An 18260-nucleotide genomic window follows, 5' to 3' on the forward strand; every position below is an offset into this window, starting at 1 on the left:
GGATGTTATGCTGGGTTTGGTGTGATATTTTAAAAATAATATTTTCATTTTTTTTAATACAGGACAAAATGGCAATCGAGCGATTGTTAGAGAACTGAAAGGCTGTATGAGAGAGAACTAACAGCAAGAAGGAAAGGTCTAAGTTGGCCGCAAAAGACGAAAGACTTTTCGTAGGCAGGTTGTAAGCTCAGAAGCACAGTTCTCAAGAGCACCAGCAGGGACCCCGTCAGGCCCATGAGCTTTATTTGTATTGATGCCAGTGAGGGCAAAAGGCACATTACTTTAAGAAATTATAATGTCAGTCATAAGGAGGTCACAGGGAGGAGAATATTTAAGAATGGCACCATTGTCTAAACTGGAATTGTAAGAGACTATTATGCAGAGTTCCGTCTTATCAGCAGAAGAAACAGTTTCAGAGTAACCAGGGCAGAAAAAAAAAAAAAAGATGAGATGATGAAATACAGTTATTACATGGGTTTTTCACAACATCGTAGAGGGAACAGGAAGTATATAGACGGGAGAGTTCAGAGCACTTAGTACGAATGAATTTATTCTTAGTATGGTGAAGAACAAACATGGCATGATTACGGGCAGAAGCATAAATAGACGAGATTTAGGGGTGAGTTGGCACTGGTACCTTTTGTAGGCCTCCTTGTTGTTGTGGACATCATAAGAGCAAGCGTGATTATTTTTCATTTTTTTCATTTCTCAGAGAGTAAGAGAAAGGACCGCATGCTTCCATGCGTGACAGAATGATTTCCATAATACGTAAATCACACTCAAATGGCTCTGGTCCATGGAGGCAATAATCTTTATACGAAAGATCAAAGAAGTACTGCTTGAAGGGCTCCCAATCACCAGCTGCAAGGTGCTATGACAGCCACTTTTGATGAGGGCCAACAAGCCTTACTGGAGCAAAAGGAGAGGTTAAGGTGGTAAGATTATGATCAAAGGAGCCCAGTGGAGAGGAGAAATTAACAAAGTAAACAAAGCTAGTTGTAAGGAGAAAGTCAAGTATGTTGTAAATTTTTTCAGGGGTGCCAGTGATATGAGTGGTGTGTTCTTTGTGCTCCTCTAGGTCATTAAGGGTAGAAAAGATATAGGTTCGTCTACCAGGTGGATTAAAGAACTGAAAGGAAAGCCAAAGTTGGTATTGAACATTGAAATTAACAAACATGGAGATTTCAGAGAAAGGAGAAAAGGATAGAGTATGTTCCATCTCAAAAGTAAGACGGCCAAAGGATTTTGCATACTCAGCAGAATTATAGGATAATTCAGCAGAACGGACAAAGTAATCAAAGAATGACAGGATAATCAAAGCCAGTGTGTAGAGAATTCGGAGTACTGAAGATCGGGAACTCGAGAGAAATATAAGTCGTACCATACCTCTACACAATAGCAACCTTTGACTGTAAAAGACTAGAGAAACTAGAAGGATACCAAGATGAGCTTACTATTAGTCTCCTCTTGCAGCTGAATGTCAGTGAGGAATAGAAAGTGAGGTTTAGAGCAAGAGAAGTGGTGTTGAACAGAGAAGAAATTAGAGGAAGGATAGCAAATGTTGTAAAAATTAATGGAAAGCGAATTAACAAGAGAGGGGAAGAGAATGGGGACATTTATTTCCCCTCCCCCTATGGGACTTAAAGGCAGGGTGTCTGGCTGCAATTTTTAGTTACGAAATAATGTATCATAAATTGTGGATAAACTAAGCTTGTATGTATGCTTGTGGGTTTGTACGTTTATGTATATTATGTATGTATTACACACACACACACACACACACACACACACACACACACACACACACACACACACGTGTATATATATATATATATATATATATATATATATATATATATATATATATATATATTTGTGTGTGTGTGTGTGTACAGTATGTATGTAACTGTAATCTCATGCCGTTTAATAACCAGTCTTTCTCTCCTACCACCTCCTCTCTCTTTCACTTTCACACTTTCTCACCCAGTTCATGTGTTGATCTTGTAGACTGCGTCACAGCGGCCCTCACTTCCCCGTATTCTTGCAGCAGCTTACCCTGAATGTGCTCCAGACTAGACAGCTGTGGGAGAGAAAGTGAGAAAATAAGAGAGAGTGAGGAGTGCGGTGTGGATTTAGAAAGGGAAAGGGTGAGAGTGAGGGAGGGAGGGAGGGAGTTGCAGAGTAGGAATGCGCGTGAAAATTTTGCAAGAATAACTTTCCTTGTATAAACTCCAGGCCAGAGAGAGAGAGAGAGAGAGAGAGAGAGACAGACAGACAGAGTTATGAGGAAAAGTTTGTTCATAAATGACCTTACGGCTATTCCAAGTATTTACTTCGTATTGCTTGGTAGTGCATACCCACCACACACTCATTCTAGTGTGCAAGATCCTATTGAGATTTTTTAAAACTCCCCTACTGTGATGGTAATACCAACATCCATGGGAGTCTGTTCCATATGGAGCAGATCGTGTACATGAAAAAGTTTTTACATGCTAGGTTTTTTTTTTTTTTTTTTTTTTTTTCAATTCCACCTTCCAACTATAGTTGTAAGTTGAGTTCGTGTTGAGATGAAATAACTTTCTATGATCAAAATTACCAAACCCATTTAGTATTTTAAATATTCGAATGAGCTGATCTTGTAGTGTACTGTACGAGTTGCTAATGAAAACAATCCCAGATTCATCAGGAGATCATAATAATTCAGTTTCCTGGTGGATGAAATAAGTTTTTTAGCTTTAGCTTAAACTGCTTCAAATTCATCTGTTCCATTCTCAAGTGTAGGTGACCAGAAATGCACGGTATTCTCGAGAAGCAACCATGCTAGAACAGTCTTTTTTTCTCTAAAAGGAAAATGCCTCTGGATGTAATCCCTGAGCTTTTCTCCTTATTTCGATGCACCACTGATCAATACACCCAAACCCATTTCCAAATCAGTCATCCTCAGGGGACTCCCCCATAGTGAATAATCTGACGTAGGTTTGCATGGCCAACAAACATCACCTTGCATTTCAATAACTTAACTGGCATTTGCCATGTCTCACAAAATTCCCATAGCCTACACAAGTCTGCTTGGAGTTTCTCAATCTTGCTCCTAGTTTGATGCCATCTGCAGACTTTGAGATGACAATAAACAAACATCTATACCACTGATGTCAATATTCAACAGGAGCTGACCAAGGACTGACCCTTGTGGAACTTCAGAAGTGACTGAAGCCCAACCAAAATAAATTCCCTTAATCACTACTCGTTATTTCCTCTCTGCTAGCCAATTTTGTTTCCAGAATGTCACCTTTCTAATATCACTGACTGCACGCACTTTTAATTTTAGTTTGGGGTCAGGCACTTTGTCGAATGCATTTAGAAGCCCAAGTATTGGATGCATACTGCTTTATTCCTGTTGTTCCCACTCAACACTTTGTGGAAAAATTCGAGCAAGTTGGTTAGGCGAGATTTATGTGGTTTGAACCCATGGCTGGGAGTCCAACATCAGTCTATAATTTTCCAGGCATTCGACAGTCCTGTCTACAATTTTTCCTAGTAACAGATTTACTATAATAGAGGTCAGGCTAGCTGGGCAGTAATTTCCAAGACATTCTTGATCCCCTCTCTTAAAGACTGTGGTCACATCTGCTGGCTTCCTGTCTTCTAGCATTTCCCCTGTTTCCAATGATTTGTTAAAGATTTCCACGGGTAGATGAGGTAAATACCTCTTTAATAACTCGTGAGGCGATTTCATCAGGACCAGGCGACATAAATATTTAGCTAGTCAGTTCTTCTTGCCACCTTCTCAGGCATACACCTGACGATGATGGAATCATCACTCTCATGCTATGTTAAGAGTATCTTCTAAAGTAAGGACTGAAGCAAAATTGTTGATTGGAGTGTTGACCATATCCAAGTCTGAGACTACCATTACACGTAATTGATCCTAAAGTGGTCCAGTACAACATATGCATTGTTTCCTACTGTTTACAATGCTGAAAAACTCTTCAGGGCTCACTTTTGGATTGCACAGCCACCCTGATTTCTCTATATCTCTTAGCCACCTTTATCAGGGATTTAATTCTCCTAAATATAGAATTGAAGGAGTCCAAATAATTTCAGTACTGGCTCTTCTTTACCCTCTTGTATGCAAGAGTTCTCTCTTTTATTACTAAACCACTTTAGCTCAGATGAGTTTAGAACAGTATTGTGGATTTAAGAAGGAATGACTGCAACATGTCATTCTGAGGATTGATCTTCAGATGAATGGTATTGTACATTGTATTTACATTGTCACGGGGTTTTTATAATAACACAGCAATTTTAAAATAAATGGTTAAATATTATTTAAATTGATAACAATATTCAATAATATTGAAGAGCAGAGACAATGATTGTCTTGCTACATCAAGCAACGATTACTTTACACTGACTTGCTAAGATTCTCTAAGAACGAGAATTTATAAACTTTCTCAACAGTACACAGCAGAGACTAATTACTCACAATTGCTGAATTACTGTACTGTTAGCCTCTGGAGAAAGTTACATCACCCCCGACAATAAATAACTAATACTAACATCAGGTTCTTGCCGATGCTTAACTCCCAGGTGGCACAACGGATATTAAGTTAATACAACAAGACTGGTCTAAGTACCAGTTATGAAAGCAAACGTTTATGCAAGCTAGGAGCTATATGGAAAATAAGCTTAATTATGGAGAAATGAAACAAGATTTTACTTTACATTAAGCTCAAGAAAGGAACTGTTAAATTTATTAATTACAAAAAATAAATTTAACGTTACAATTCAAATCAAATTAATTGAGACGCACTCACTCACTCACGCAATAGCTAAATACTTACGTCTAGAAAAAAAAAACACCTTAATTAAACTCTTATAACTAGGGAAATACAAGAAGGAAATACTATAGTCGATGAATGCTGCGTATCACCCAAGCTGAACTAGGATGGAAGTACTGAAGAACTGTGGAGTTTGGGTACTAGCTGACCTCACACTGCTAACACAGGACCTCTCTCCGTCGCAGCAACAACTGGACTGACCAAGTCGTGGGAAAGAAAAGCGGAGCACTCGGCCGCATTTTCTAACGGTCAGAGGCAAGCAGAGGCGAACAATAAAAAAACAATAGTATCGCTCAGTACAGCACTTAGTGACGTGCACTAATCGGTCACCTTTGAAAACGGTGACGAATGTTTTGAAAAGTATACTCCGAAATGGAGGGAGAAACGGTTAGCTGAGCGATACACAGTGAGTTTTCCACTAATAGTTCGTGGCTTCTCACAAAAGGGAAATGTCGCGAACCGATTCGTGACATTACGCCCTTACAAAGTTAAATTTTTTCCTTATGGGAAAAAATTTGTGGATATATATATATATGTACACATCCTAAGTCATTCGCACAAGATTCACACTGTGGTGTGTGTGCTATCCTGCTACAGGAGAAAGTCGCAGTCGCCAGTGAGCGAAAAAACCTCGTATTTACATTAATAGGAACAAGCTTGAGGGAAAAACTCCGTGACGACTGTGAAAATCCTGTACTCAGGTCAAACTGAGCGAAAGTTCGCTACATTTACATTAACAACTAATTGTTATGTAGTGTAGTGTATGTAATACACGGTGTAGGTGTGACAGTTGTAGTGTAACTGTACCTACGTGTAAAATGACACAGTAATACAAATTTATAGTAAAATAATGATGACGAAGCAGAAGAGAAGGGGCGGCAGCATGCAACAGGAACGGCCAGCTGATCTGCACGGCAATGCTGCACCCACCAGCTACACCTGCGAAAGGAATTAAGGTGGAGCATCAAAACTGTTATTTCTGTCTCTCTCTCTCTCTCTCTCTGCCTAGCAATCAGTACTTATGTCATTATTAACCAGGAAACGTAATTCTTGAATTCACAAATTGCTTAGAACCCTTATAGCTTACTGGTTAACGCTTATTAACTAGGAAATGTGCCAATTCTTGAATTACTCAAATCTCTTAGAACGGGCAGTTTACTAGTTAACCTAACATTATTAACCAGGAAACGTGCCAGTTCTTGAATTCACAAATTGCTTAGAACGGGCGGTTTACTGGTTAACCTAACTCTACACTTACGAGTAATACAGGAAGCTGAAAATCGCTACGCAATCTCGGGCAGGTCACGTTTTAACACCCACCGTGGGTGTGAACACTCATGTGGGTAATGTGCATTCTCCGGGAATCCTCAGAGAGGCCCACAGCTCGAGACATTCCACAAGGTAATTCATACACAGCCTCGGACTGTCTCTGCAAGGTTCTCAAACTTCCCCCTTAACTTATGGTATACATGTATGTACAAGCCCTGGATATACTGTGTCCTGTAGGGCCGAGTGAGACGTCTGGTCTACACTTTTAACTGGGAACCAGGCTGGTCCTTGGATTACTCAAATCGCTTAGGATGCCTATTACGGAACCCAACATGCAACAGTTGCTAGTTAGTAAGCAGTTAGTAGGTGAGACATCAGGTCTACACCCACATTACCACTACCCTGTCTCTCAACTGACTCAGAGATTACAGGTGTGGTTTCAAATGGCACAGGAAGGACATGTCCCTGATTTGTGGTGTTACTTTGACACACACTGCAGGAACGGACAAAAATATCTATGTCTCATCCCATCCCTGGCCAGAAAAAGTCAGCTCGGATACGGCCCTGGGTCTTCCTTTTGCCCATGTGACCTCCTGAGGCTGAACAATGACCCCATTGTAACACTGCTAGGCGGTACTTGGGGGGAACGACAAACTGCAATCGAACCTCGCCCTCGGGTGTTCGTGACTCACGGTAGAGCCATCCTTGTTTGCGAAGGAGCTTGGCTCGACCTCCCCGTAAATACTTAATCACTCGACCCTTTTGTTTGTTCCGCACGGTAGCAAGTGTCGGGTCAGAATGTTGTTCTTGCACAACAAGTTGACTACACATCAGATCTTGCGGCGATTCAATGATCACTGGGGTGACACAGTCTGGAGCCTCAGTCATGGCTCGTGTTACCGCAGCAGCCGAAGTCTGAGTAGCGTCATCGGAGCAACTATCCTTGACTCCATTAATATTGCCTACTATAAAGTCAAATAGAGGCTCTGGCATGACAACTGCAAGTGTCGTACCAGGATAAAATGGAGATGCCACCTGGATACATGCCTCAGGGAACAATCTCACTGATCCATCAATAAGCTTTGCATGGATCTGTCGACCTGTATACTGCTCAGGCCGAACTAAACTCTGCTTAACAGAGCAACCTGAGGAACCATTGTCTCTCAGGACCTTCACAGGAATGTCTCCCACAAACCCTGGCTGTACAAGGAAGGTACTGTCACCTGTGGGAGGGCCTGTGGAGGAAGCAGCTAGCCACTCATGAGGCTGCTGAATTGATGTGGCAAACATTGTGCCTTGTGAATTATAAGATGGAACATTGGCCATCTGTGGAGGGGGGTTCACTGTCACTGTGGGACTAGTGAACTGTGGGGAAGTACCCACACTGGTAGGGACATGACCACCATGCTGCTGCTGAGGAATGAAGGCTGCATTCGCTTCCTGCCTCTTTTGAGCTGGTGGTGAAAAAGTTTGTCCCGACGGTCGATTGTGTGGCTGATACTGCTGCTGGTTAGGGTACTTGTTGTACCGCTTCCAAGCAGGCTGCTGTGTATTTTGACCCTGGTCCTTCCACTGCGGTTTTGGACCTTGGCCATTATTCTGAGAATGGCCTTGTTGCTGGGGTTCAGTCTGAGACGGCTTCCCAGACTTGGCAGTATCTTTTCTGCTCCAGGTGTTTTGCTTACGAGCTTGATACCCGTATGCAGTAAAGAATGCGTCAGCCTTCTCTGCCATTTGGCTGGCATCTTTCACCTGGCAGATCTTAAGCTGTGCTATGAGCTCAGCAGGCCACGATCTCTCTAGCTGTGTACGCAGCATAAGGTCAATTATCCCCTCACGCGTGGAAGGAGTTTCATCTTTCTCCATCCACTCACCTAGGTAAGCAGTGAGACGGTCGAGGAACTGAACAGCTGTCTCCTTGTCTTGGAGACGAGCTCGCATGAACTGAGCTTTGGCGTCGTCTACTGTGAGACCATACGCCTTAATGAGTGCAGCTTTCATCACTTCATACGTGAGATTGTCTCCACGAATTCTGTGGAGAATATCGAGGGCAGGGCCCTCAAACAGGCTAAGAAACTGAAGCCGCTTAGCTGCATCATCGAGCTGGTAAAGCTGAGCCATGTCTTCAAATCGAGCTATGTACGGCTCAATTCGCTCGCTTTCCTTGTATGAAGGAAGCTTGATGCGTGGGGTCGTCAGGACATGTGCAGGGAGAATGCTCGTGGAGCTTGGACCAACTGCACCAGACGTGTCTGAAGCCAAGGAATCTCGCTTGAGCTTCATCATTTCATATTCGTGTTTTTCACGTGCTTCTCGCTCGGCACGTTCATGCTCTCGTTCTCTGTCTCGTTGTTCACGCTCGTATTCGCGCTATTCACGCTCATATTCGCGCTATTCACGCTCATATTCGCGCTCTTTCTCACGCTGCTCTTGTTCATATGCACGCTCTCTTTCACGTTGTTCGCGCTGTTCTCGCTCGTATTCGCGCTGAATCTTACGCTCTTCACGGGCATCATTCTCGCGCTGCTGCTCCTGATTATGCTGTGAGAGTATGTATTCTTTAATTTCAGTTGGGTCTGTAAGACCCATATCTTTGGCTTCCTGTAAAAATATGGTGGTAGCCATGTCGCTAACTCAATCTAAATAACTAGCGACTCAGTACTGATTGCTGCTTCGCAAACGAATGCTAATAAACACAAGTAAAGAGTACAGACACAAGCTAGTGGTGACCAGTCTTATCCAGTTAACTGGCAAAGAATAAATCAAAAATGTAAATGACTGGGAAGACTATTGTCAATAATAAACACAATGGGTACGGTGACTTCCCAGGAGCGAATAAAATCGTCTGGCGTTACCAAGAATAAACGAGTTAAGTACTCTATTGATTAATAAAGCAAAATTCACTTGCTAAATTAAGGGTAAATACCAGTAAGCTTGTGCCTATAAACTTTAATGGTAAATACCTAAATATGAATGAGTGAGCACTATCTCGTGAATAGCTTTAGAGCTAGGAGTTAATATCCTGGAATGAGGTCGCCAATTGTCACGGGGTTTTTATAATAACACAGCAATTTTAAAATAAATGGTTAAATATTATTTAAATTGATAACAATATTCAATAATATTGAAGAGCAGAGACAATGATTGTCTTGCTACATCAAGCAACGATTACTTTACGCTGACTTGCTAAGATTCTCTAAGAACGAGAATTTATAAACTTTCTCAACAGTACACAGCAGAGACTAATTACTCACAATTGCTGAATTACTGTACTGTTAGCCTCTGGAGAAAGTTACATCACCCCTGACAATAAATAACTAATACTAACATCAGGTTCTTGCCGATGCTTAACTCCCAGGTGGCACAACGGATATTAAGTTAATACAACAAGACTGGTCTAAGTACCAGTTATGAAAGCAAACGTTTATGCAAGCTAGGAGCTATATGGAAAATAAGCTTAATTATGGAGAAATGAAACAAGATTTTACTTTACATTAAGCTCAAGAAAGGAACTGTTAAATTTATTAATTACAAAAAATAAATTTAACGTTACAATTCAAATCAAATTAAATGAGACGCACTCACTCACTCACGCAATAGCTAAATACTTACGTCTAGAAAAAAAAACACCTTAATTAAACTCTTATAACTAGGGAAATACAAGAAGGAAATACTATAGTCGATGAATGCTGCGTATCACCCAAGCTGAACTAGGATGGAAGTACTGAAGAACTGTGGAGTTTGGGTACTAGCTGACCTCACACTGCTAACACAGGACCTCTCTCCGTCGCAGCAACAACTGGACTGACCAAGTCGTGGGAAAGAAAAGCGGAGCACTCGGCCGCATTTTCTAACGGTCAGAGGCAAGCAGAGGCGAACAATAAAAAAACAATAGTATCGCTCAGTACAGCACTTAGTGACGTGCACTAATCGGTCACCTTTGAAAACGGTGACGAATGTTTTGAAAAGTATACTCCGAAATGGAGGGAGAAACGGTTAGCTGAGCGATACACAGTGAGTTTTCCACTAATAGTTCGTGGCTTCTCACAAAAGGGAAATGTCGCGAACTGATTCATGACATACATTACTGCTTTCTAGTCTAGTGCTCAAAAAACTCTCTCAAACCTACAAACGTAGGTTTGTTGGGAGTTCAGTTTTCTTAATGATGTCTGGAGGATCTTCCACAACAAATACATTGTGAGTTCGGAGTAAACTGCAGCACCAGTCAAACAGAGTGGAGCTCCCCAGGTGGACGGCAAGTTGGTGACAGGGGGAGCTGGAGCTCTGAATTCACCAGCCTTCAGGACCTCTTCCTGACCCTATCCCTTTGCTGAGCATTTTCAGCATTTTCATCAACACAGAGAGTAGACCAGCATACTCTCATAATACCTCTGCCTTCATCTGTTTGCACCACACTACATGCACATTAGATATCAGATCTTCTATTTCCATCCCTCATAACAATGGTCGCACCAGTAATAAAAGCAAATTTGGTGGTATATCAGATTGCCACAATGGCAGGATAGGGATGGGGGCAAAGGGTCCTCCTGGTCTCAATCAAGAGACTGTGTTGACAGCAGTTATTGCAAACATGGTTCATGTTCGTTAGCGAAGAAGCACAGGTTCGGTCACATATTTCACTAATATCCACGGCCTTAGTACCAGTCTGAATTCCTTAAACTTTTTCTTCCAGCCAATATCACCTTTAGCCCCGTTCCTCACAGAAACCCAAATCTCTCCCTCTACTGACATATCCCCATTTTGTTTTCCTGGTTGCCATTTCCTCTCAAACTTCCATAACATGGGTGACACCTGTTGTTATATCAAATCTGAAATTTCAGTTGACTGTTTTGAACTTCAACAAAATCTGATTGTTCACTATATAAACTAAATTATCTAAATATTACCAATTACATCTGTATAGTTTATTGCTTCCCCAGTGCTTATTCGGAACCCAGAATACTCGTATTTGATCCATATCCACACAGGTGACAAACCTTAACCTCGCCCTTACTACTGAAATTACTGTTTTGCGTGATTTTCATGTTCATAATGTAGAATGATTATTGCATTCTGCCAGGACTGAAGATACTGATCTAGCAAGTGAGCTGTTTGCAGATTCGTTTAATCTCACGCAGTTGGTAAAACAACCAGCCAGAATGCCAGATAATCCTGACCATAATGCCTATCTCTTGGACCTATTCCTGACAAATAATCCAGATCAATACAGGATAGAAGTACTGTCACAACTTGGATCCTCCAATCACAGTTTCATCAAAGAATGAGTCAGTTCCCCCAAATCTCCCCATACTGAACCTGTTAGGGTGACCAGATGGCAGTTTGATGGGGCAGACTGGGATGGATTTAGAAATTATCTTGTTGATATTCCATGGCAGTCTTTTATCTCCAGTGACGTCAGTTCTGCCCAGTCCCAAATTACTGACATAATACAAGCTGGTATGGAATTGTTCATACCCAGTCAACAGTTCACTAAAAGATCGAACTCCCTAACATGGTTTGAAAACAACTGTACCAGACCAACGACCCAAAAGTCCTTAGCATATACTCTATACCCATTCACCAGTTCACTAAAAGATCGGACTCCCTAAAATGGTTTGACAACAGTTGTACCAGACCAACGACCCAAAAGTCCTTAGCATATAACTCTTGCTTCAAATCAAACACATCTGAATAGCTCGGTCAATTTAAAATTGCTAGAAACCATGCAAAAGCAGTAATAAGTCTCGCTAAATCAAACTTTCTTCACAACCAAGCATCCAAACTATTAAAAAATCTTAATGACAAGAGAATATTCTGGTCAACTCTCAGTTCTTTCAATAATGACTTTAACAAGTCATCACCCATTCCCCCACAAAAATCATCAGATGGTAAGACTATAAAATGACCCACGCGGTAAAGCAAACATCCATGCCAGTACATTTGTTACAAATTCCACCTTAGAGGAAGTCAGTCAGAACGTCCCTATACTAGAACTCGACTCTTCCGGAGTTGCTGTACTTAATATACTGACTAGATATGCAAAATCCATTGTAGACAATTTACCAGCCAACAAATCTCCAGGTCCAGATGGAATTCTTCCAATTGTTTAGAAAAAATGTTCCTCAGAACTTGCTCCTCTTCTAGCCAAATTATTCAGACTATGCATACGTACTTCTTCATTCCCTAATGCTTGGAAGGAAGCCAATATCCACTCACTTCTGAAGAATGGAAGCTCCGTTGTCCTTTGACCCCTTTGAGTATAGACCGTTAGCTATCACATCTTTTCTTGATAAAATATTTGAGAGTGTGATTAATAAGCACGTAGTTAAACATCTTGAATTCAACAACTTAGCTAGCGGTAGGCAATATGGTTTTTGCCAAGAAAGATCCACTGTTGATATACTCAGTCTCCTGACTCATACCATCCATCAGTCAATTGACCAACATGGAGGAACTCAAGCAGTAGCCCTTGATATCTCTAAAGCTTTTGACAGAGTGTGGCACCGTTCCCTGCTGTCCAAATTCCCTTGCTATGGTCTATAATCTGTTGTTCCTCTGATTTCTTCATATCTCAGCGACAGAAAGGTAAGAGTACAAGTAGATAATATATTACAGTTTCCACTCCATTAATGCCGGCATGGCAGAAGGATCAGTTCTGGCTCCAATCCTATTCCTAACTCATATTAATGATCTCTTACCTGTCACCCATAATCCCATCCATTCATATGCAGATGACTCAGTGCTTCACGCTTCATTCACGCTTAAACACCCATTCACAAATTTTAATATCTCAAACTAATAACTCAGCACTGCAATCTAATAACTCAGCACTGTGATCTTATCTAAGATCACTGAATGGGGACAAAATAACATTGTCTCATTTAACCCCTGCCGTGCTAATTCTTATCAACTCATTTACCTTCCCTGAGTCATTGTTTTTGGACTATTTTTTTTTAAATATTTAGTTGATTTATTGTCATCAGGTCTCGTGTTTCTGAGCTCTAACGCTTCATCACCCTCGACTTTTTGTAATTTATGCCTCTTGGGTGGGTGTGAGGATAGTGATAAGTCGCCAGCACTGCGGGAAGTAGACGGGGGGGTGTCCATTTTTGCTGGGTTACATACGAGAACTTCTGCCTATCAGAATTCTTTCATTCCCAGAACTGCATCTCTCTGAAACTCGCTTCCCCAGAGTTGTTTCCCTCCAAACTTCAACCTGCAGCAGTTCAAGTCCAACTGTTACAGATACTTTATAATTGGAGGACACCAGTAATCTGGTGTAAGAATTATTATTTTTTACTCGTTTGTTTCCCTTCCTCTGTTCTGTTATTTAAAACAAAAAGTGCGGTATTTGGCATCTGCGGTGTGGAAGGGCATTGTGACTTCTCTGATGACATAGAGGAAGACTCAATGTTCCCAAGGAAACCACTGATGCTTCCTCGTGCTTGAAATTATGGCGCTGAGACCCATCACCTCATATGGGGGGTTCACCGCGTCCAGGGGTCGACTGCATATCTGCTTTACTAAACACGTGGCATTCGACAACTGTGGTGTGGCAGGGCTCGACAACTGCTCTGATGGCATAGAGGGAGACTCAACGTTCCCATGGAAATCACTGATGCTTCCTCACGCTTGAAATTATGATGCAGTGACCCATGCCTCATATGAGGTGATCAGTGTGGCCAGGGGTGGCCTGCACATCGCCTCAGAGGTAATCAGTGTGGCCAGGGGTGGCCTGCACATCGCCTCAGAGGTAATCAGTGTGGCCAGGGGTGGCCTGCACATGCCTCAATGAGGCAATGAGAGTGGCAAGGGTTTCTCCTTCCTTTGTTATTAGAAAAAACAAATCTCGTTGTGTTCACTACCTCTCAGTGATATACCAACAGACAAGCTGGAAACAACTTCATCTGTAGTGAATACAAGATCAAGGATACCCTTACCTCTAGCTGGTTTGTCTACCCACTGAGACAAAAAAATTTCATCAGTAAAGTCTACAGAATGCCCATCTTCAACATGTCCAGTTCTGTTTTTCCAGTTTACATGACAGTTGAAGTCACCAAGAATAACAGATATCCATCCATGTCAGCAAAGTGATGTGGATGCCTGTACATAAGAACTAACTTTTACAGTACATAGTACTGATTAGATGACAATAGTCTGCACTTAATATTCTGTGGTTTAACCTAATTTTACAGTTAATGACATTTAAGCTGTCACTGGCATGCATTTAAATACCTACCCCTTCTTGTGTACTACGGTCTTTATGAAACATTTTGTAACTAGAAATTTCAAAATCTCCAAGATAATCTTTATTATCACTATGAATTTATGTTTCTGAGTTAGCTTTAACATCATAATGTTCTGTAGCCATGAATATCTCAAATTCAGGCAAGTTGTTTTTGACTGGCCTATCATTTAACAAAACTCTTAGAACAGGAAGCAACCTATTTCTGGAACCCCTCAACTGTCTCCATTTTCTGGAGAAATGATGCACCTGTAGATACTTCTTTCTCTCTTGGACTAATTTCTTGCCTGCCATCAGAGCAAGAATTATGCAACAGGTTCCCCAACTTTAATGACAAAACTGCTTCTTTAAGGACTGGAGTCACAATCTGCCATGAGATATGAGTCCTCCAATGAGGCAGTTTTCTCCAATGACGCAGAGTCATCTTTCTTGCTTTGGGGATCGTCTAGACGTGAAGAAAAGGTTCCAGTATTTTCTGAAGAAGGAACTCTCATTCTGTGGAAAATTCTATAAATATATAGGAGTACAGAGGAATACGAAGGTGACCACACAGCAACAGACCCTTAGTGGCTGTTTATTTAAGGGGAAGGTTTTAACTTACAAAACTATTCTATCAGCTTAAGACAAAGGCTCCCCCATCCACCCACCCACCAAACCCTTCACCCAAACCCAGCAGGAAATAGTGAGAAGGACCACCACGTAGCACAGGAAAATTGTCATGGAAATTTCATTGGAAAGAGGGAAAGGAATTCTTATTCTACACTATCTAATTGAAAACGAAAGTGACATTGTGTAACAATATGCATTGATGTTGTTTTGCTGGTGTATCCTATCCTCCAAGCCCTGAAAGAAAAAGCGGGGGGGGGGGGGAAGAAAAGTTATATATTACAGAAATATATTATTCGAGTGTGAACATACGTAACTGGGAATTGGAAAACAAATACTAATCCAAACGATTTTTAAAGGTTAGTACTGCGTCACGGACTGACGGTTTACCATAATGGAAGACAACTTATTAAATATATTAACAACTCTGTTGAGGAAAAAAAAATGTGCAGCTTCGTGCAACTATATTTCATGGCCAAAAATTTTATGGCCACTACCGTTAGGATAATTCAACCAATCTTCACTGAAATATTTATCGGTAGCCATGTTATCATATCTTTTTAATACTTATATTAAACTTCCTCATAGTCTGCGCTTAGTTAAGGTATAGAGATACAATGCTTCTAAGCGCTCCTTGTATGGTTTACTTCTCATACTAAGTAGCCTATCATTGTCACACTTCTCTGTTCTCTATCATGTTTCTATCAAGGCGACAAGAACCGGACACAATACTCTAAATGAAGGCATGCTAGTGAATTATATAATGTGATGATATTTTCTTATTTATATTCGAATGCTATACCATTGAATCTGATTAGTTTGTTGGCTTTCTTAACAGCCACCATACATTGCTTGGTAGATCATGTGCTAATTCCTACGTCTTTTTCCATGCTTGACATTACCTAGCTGAATGTGAATCATAGTGTTACTGGATTATTCGTTTCTGTTTCCAGTGTTTAGCACATTTTATTTATCGGTATTAAAATCCATTTGCAACGTTTGGCCGTAAATAGTTAAAAAATTGACGGAGGTCACTCTAAATCGTCTTTCTCTAAAGATTTGCCTACTCTGTTTCCAGCTTCAATGTTTTTCAGCAAATTTGGATATTTTTACAAAATAGAGTCTCGTCCATCTATCTGCCTATCTATCTATCTACCTATCTACAGTATCAATCAATCAATCAATAAGATAGACAGATAGACAGATAGAGATAGATAGATGATATAGATAGATAGGTATACAGTACATATACAGTATATGTATATAGATAGATAGATGGATAGATAGACAAAGATAGATATAAACATATCGTTCAGTTTCGTTTTTGAAGGCTTCAGCAATGATTGCATGCTTCTGACTTTGTCACCTAATGGTGGCTTTCCATGCCGCTCGATCTCTGGCAGCTTCTCTATTCAAACCCTTATCCCTGAGGTCACACTCAGTGTCCTCGTCCCAGATCTTTTTCGGTCTGCCTCTCGCAGCCCTACCCCCAGCACTAACACTTCTCACTTTCTGCACCCAGTTATCACCCCCTATCCTCTCCATATGCCCAAACCATCTCAATGTACCTCTCCTCATCACAATACCAATACACTCCAGTCCCATCTTACCCCTCAACTCTTCCATCGCAAACCTAGCCTCCCCAGGCCTCACACTCAGGGACACACTGCACATCCACCTAATCATTGTCACTTCTGTACACTTGAGACAGCAAATATCCTCTTGCTTTACTGCCCAGGTCTCACTACCATACAGCTTTACACTCCTAGCACATGCTACATACAAAGATCCCTTAGCACGGAGGGAGAGCCCTTTCAGTGTCAGGAGAGGCAACAGCTCCCAGATCTTCTTCCAAGCACTCCTCACGATAGCCACAGAGCTAGCTCCAGCCCCACCTCCAGCACATAACGTGTCTCCCAAGGAACAAAACTCTTCCACACACTCAAGAGACTCACCAGCAAACTCAATCCTTTCACACCTGACAATTTCCATCTACTCTTCCCGACACACAGCACACATGAAATCAGAATTATCTTGCAGTCTACCTCTAATACCAGTGCATCTCTTATGTACCCACTTATCACAGACTCTGCACAAGATGGAATTACTTCCCACACCTTTGTGGCAAATCACACATGGCCACCCTCCCTCTTCTTTGACAGTACCGCCACCAGCCCTAGATACCATTACTTTTGTTTTATCTGCATTTACTCTTAAGCCCATGTGCCCCATACTATCTTTCCACTTCCTAAATCTTTCCTCTGCCTTCCTTTCATTTACTGCAGTCAACACCAAATCATCACCATACAACATCTCCCACGGGATTCCATTTCTGAAGTCGTGTGAGAGGGCTTCAAATACCATGTTAAACAACAAGAGGCTCAAAAGTGACCCCTGGTACACACCAACATTCCCAGTAAACTCATCATTCAAATCTCAATTCACCCTTACCCGGGTGTAAGCACCCACATACATGGCCATAACCACCTTAAGCAGCCACACCTCGATTCCAAGCTTTCTCATTGCCCACTTCACCACCTCTCTAGGGACTCTATCAAAGACCTTCTCCAGATCAACAAAAACAAAGTACAGTTCCCTTTTCTTTCCTATATATTTTTTCCTGAAGCTGTCGAACAATGACTATGACATCAGTGGTCCCTTTGCCTGGCATGAACCCATACTACATCTCATCAGTATTCACTTTTTCTCTAATCATACCTTCTAGGACCCTCTCCATTACCTTTATTACCTGGTCTAAAAGTTTTATACTTCTACAATATCCTCTTTCCGGGGCATCACTCTTCCCCTTGTACACATTTACAATTACACTCATCAGTGATTCATCTGGGACAACACACTCATTTATAATCGCATTTATCAAATCAGTGACTAACCTCACTTCTTTATCTCCTGAGGATTTCAGCATTTCAGCAGTCAACCCAGACACACCTGCTGCCTTCACCACTTGCATCCTGCTTATTGCCCCGCTCATAGTAACAGCATCAATCAAAGGCCAAGAGCCAAACTCTGGATCTGCAGGCTCCAAACCTTCCCTGTCCCAGTCAAACTCCCCATTCAACAACCAGCTGTAACATTCTCTCCATCCATCTTTAATATCCGCTCTGCTCATCATTCTTCACATACTGCTCACCTGTGATATCCCTATTCTCCATGTTCATCTAATTTGCCACCTTAAATATCATATTCTTCCTATTCATACGATTTAGGTTATCAAGTAAAAGTCTCTGTGACTCAGACTTCGCCCTGTAATCCTCTTTTCTAGCCCTACACTTGGCAGC

General features: G+C 41.4%; 1 protein-coding gene across 1 annotated transcript in view; it reads right to left on the bottom strand.

Moving 5' to 3' along the window:
- The window catches only part of LOC145409320 (uncharacterized), a 554443-nt gene that overhangs the window by 176776 nt on the left and 359407 nt on the right, over nt 1-18260 (bottom strand). The window contains exon 3 of the mRNA XM_080279791.1: nt 1984-2080. Coding sequence (XP_080135917.1) covers nt 1984-2080 — 97 coding nt within the window. The remainder of the gene's footprint in view (nt 1-1983; nt 2081-18260) is intronic.

This window comes from Coenobita brevimanus, chromosome 80 (assembly GCF_032717465.1).
Source record: "Coenobita brevimanus isolate Jiangsu-jjx chromosome 80, ASM3271746v2, whole genome shotgun sequence".
Taxonomy (NCBI): Eukaryota; Metazoa; Arthropoda; class Malacostraca; order Decapoda; family Coenobitidae; genus Coenobita; species Coenobita brevimanus.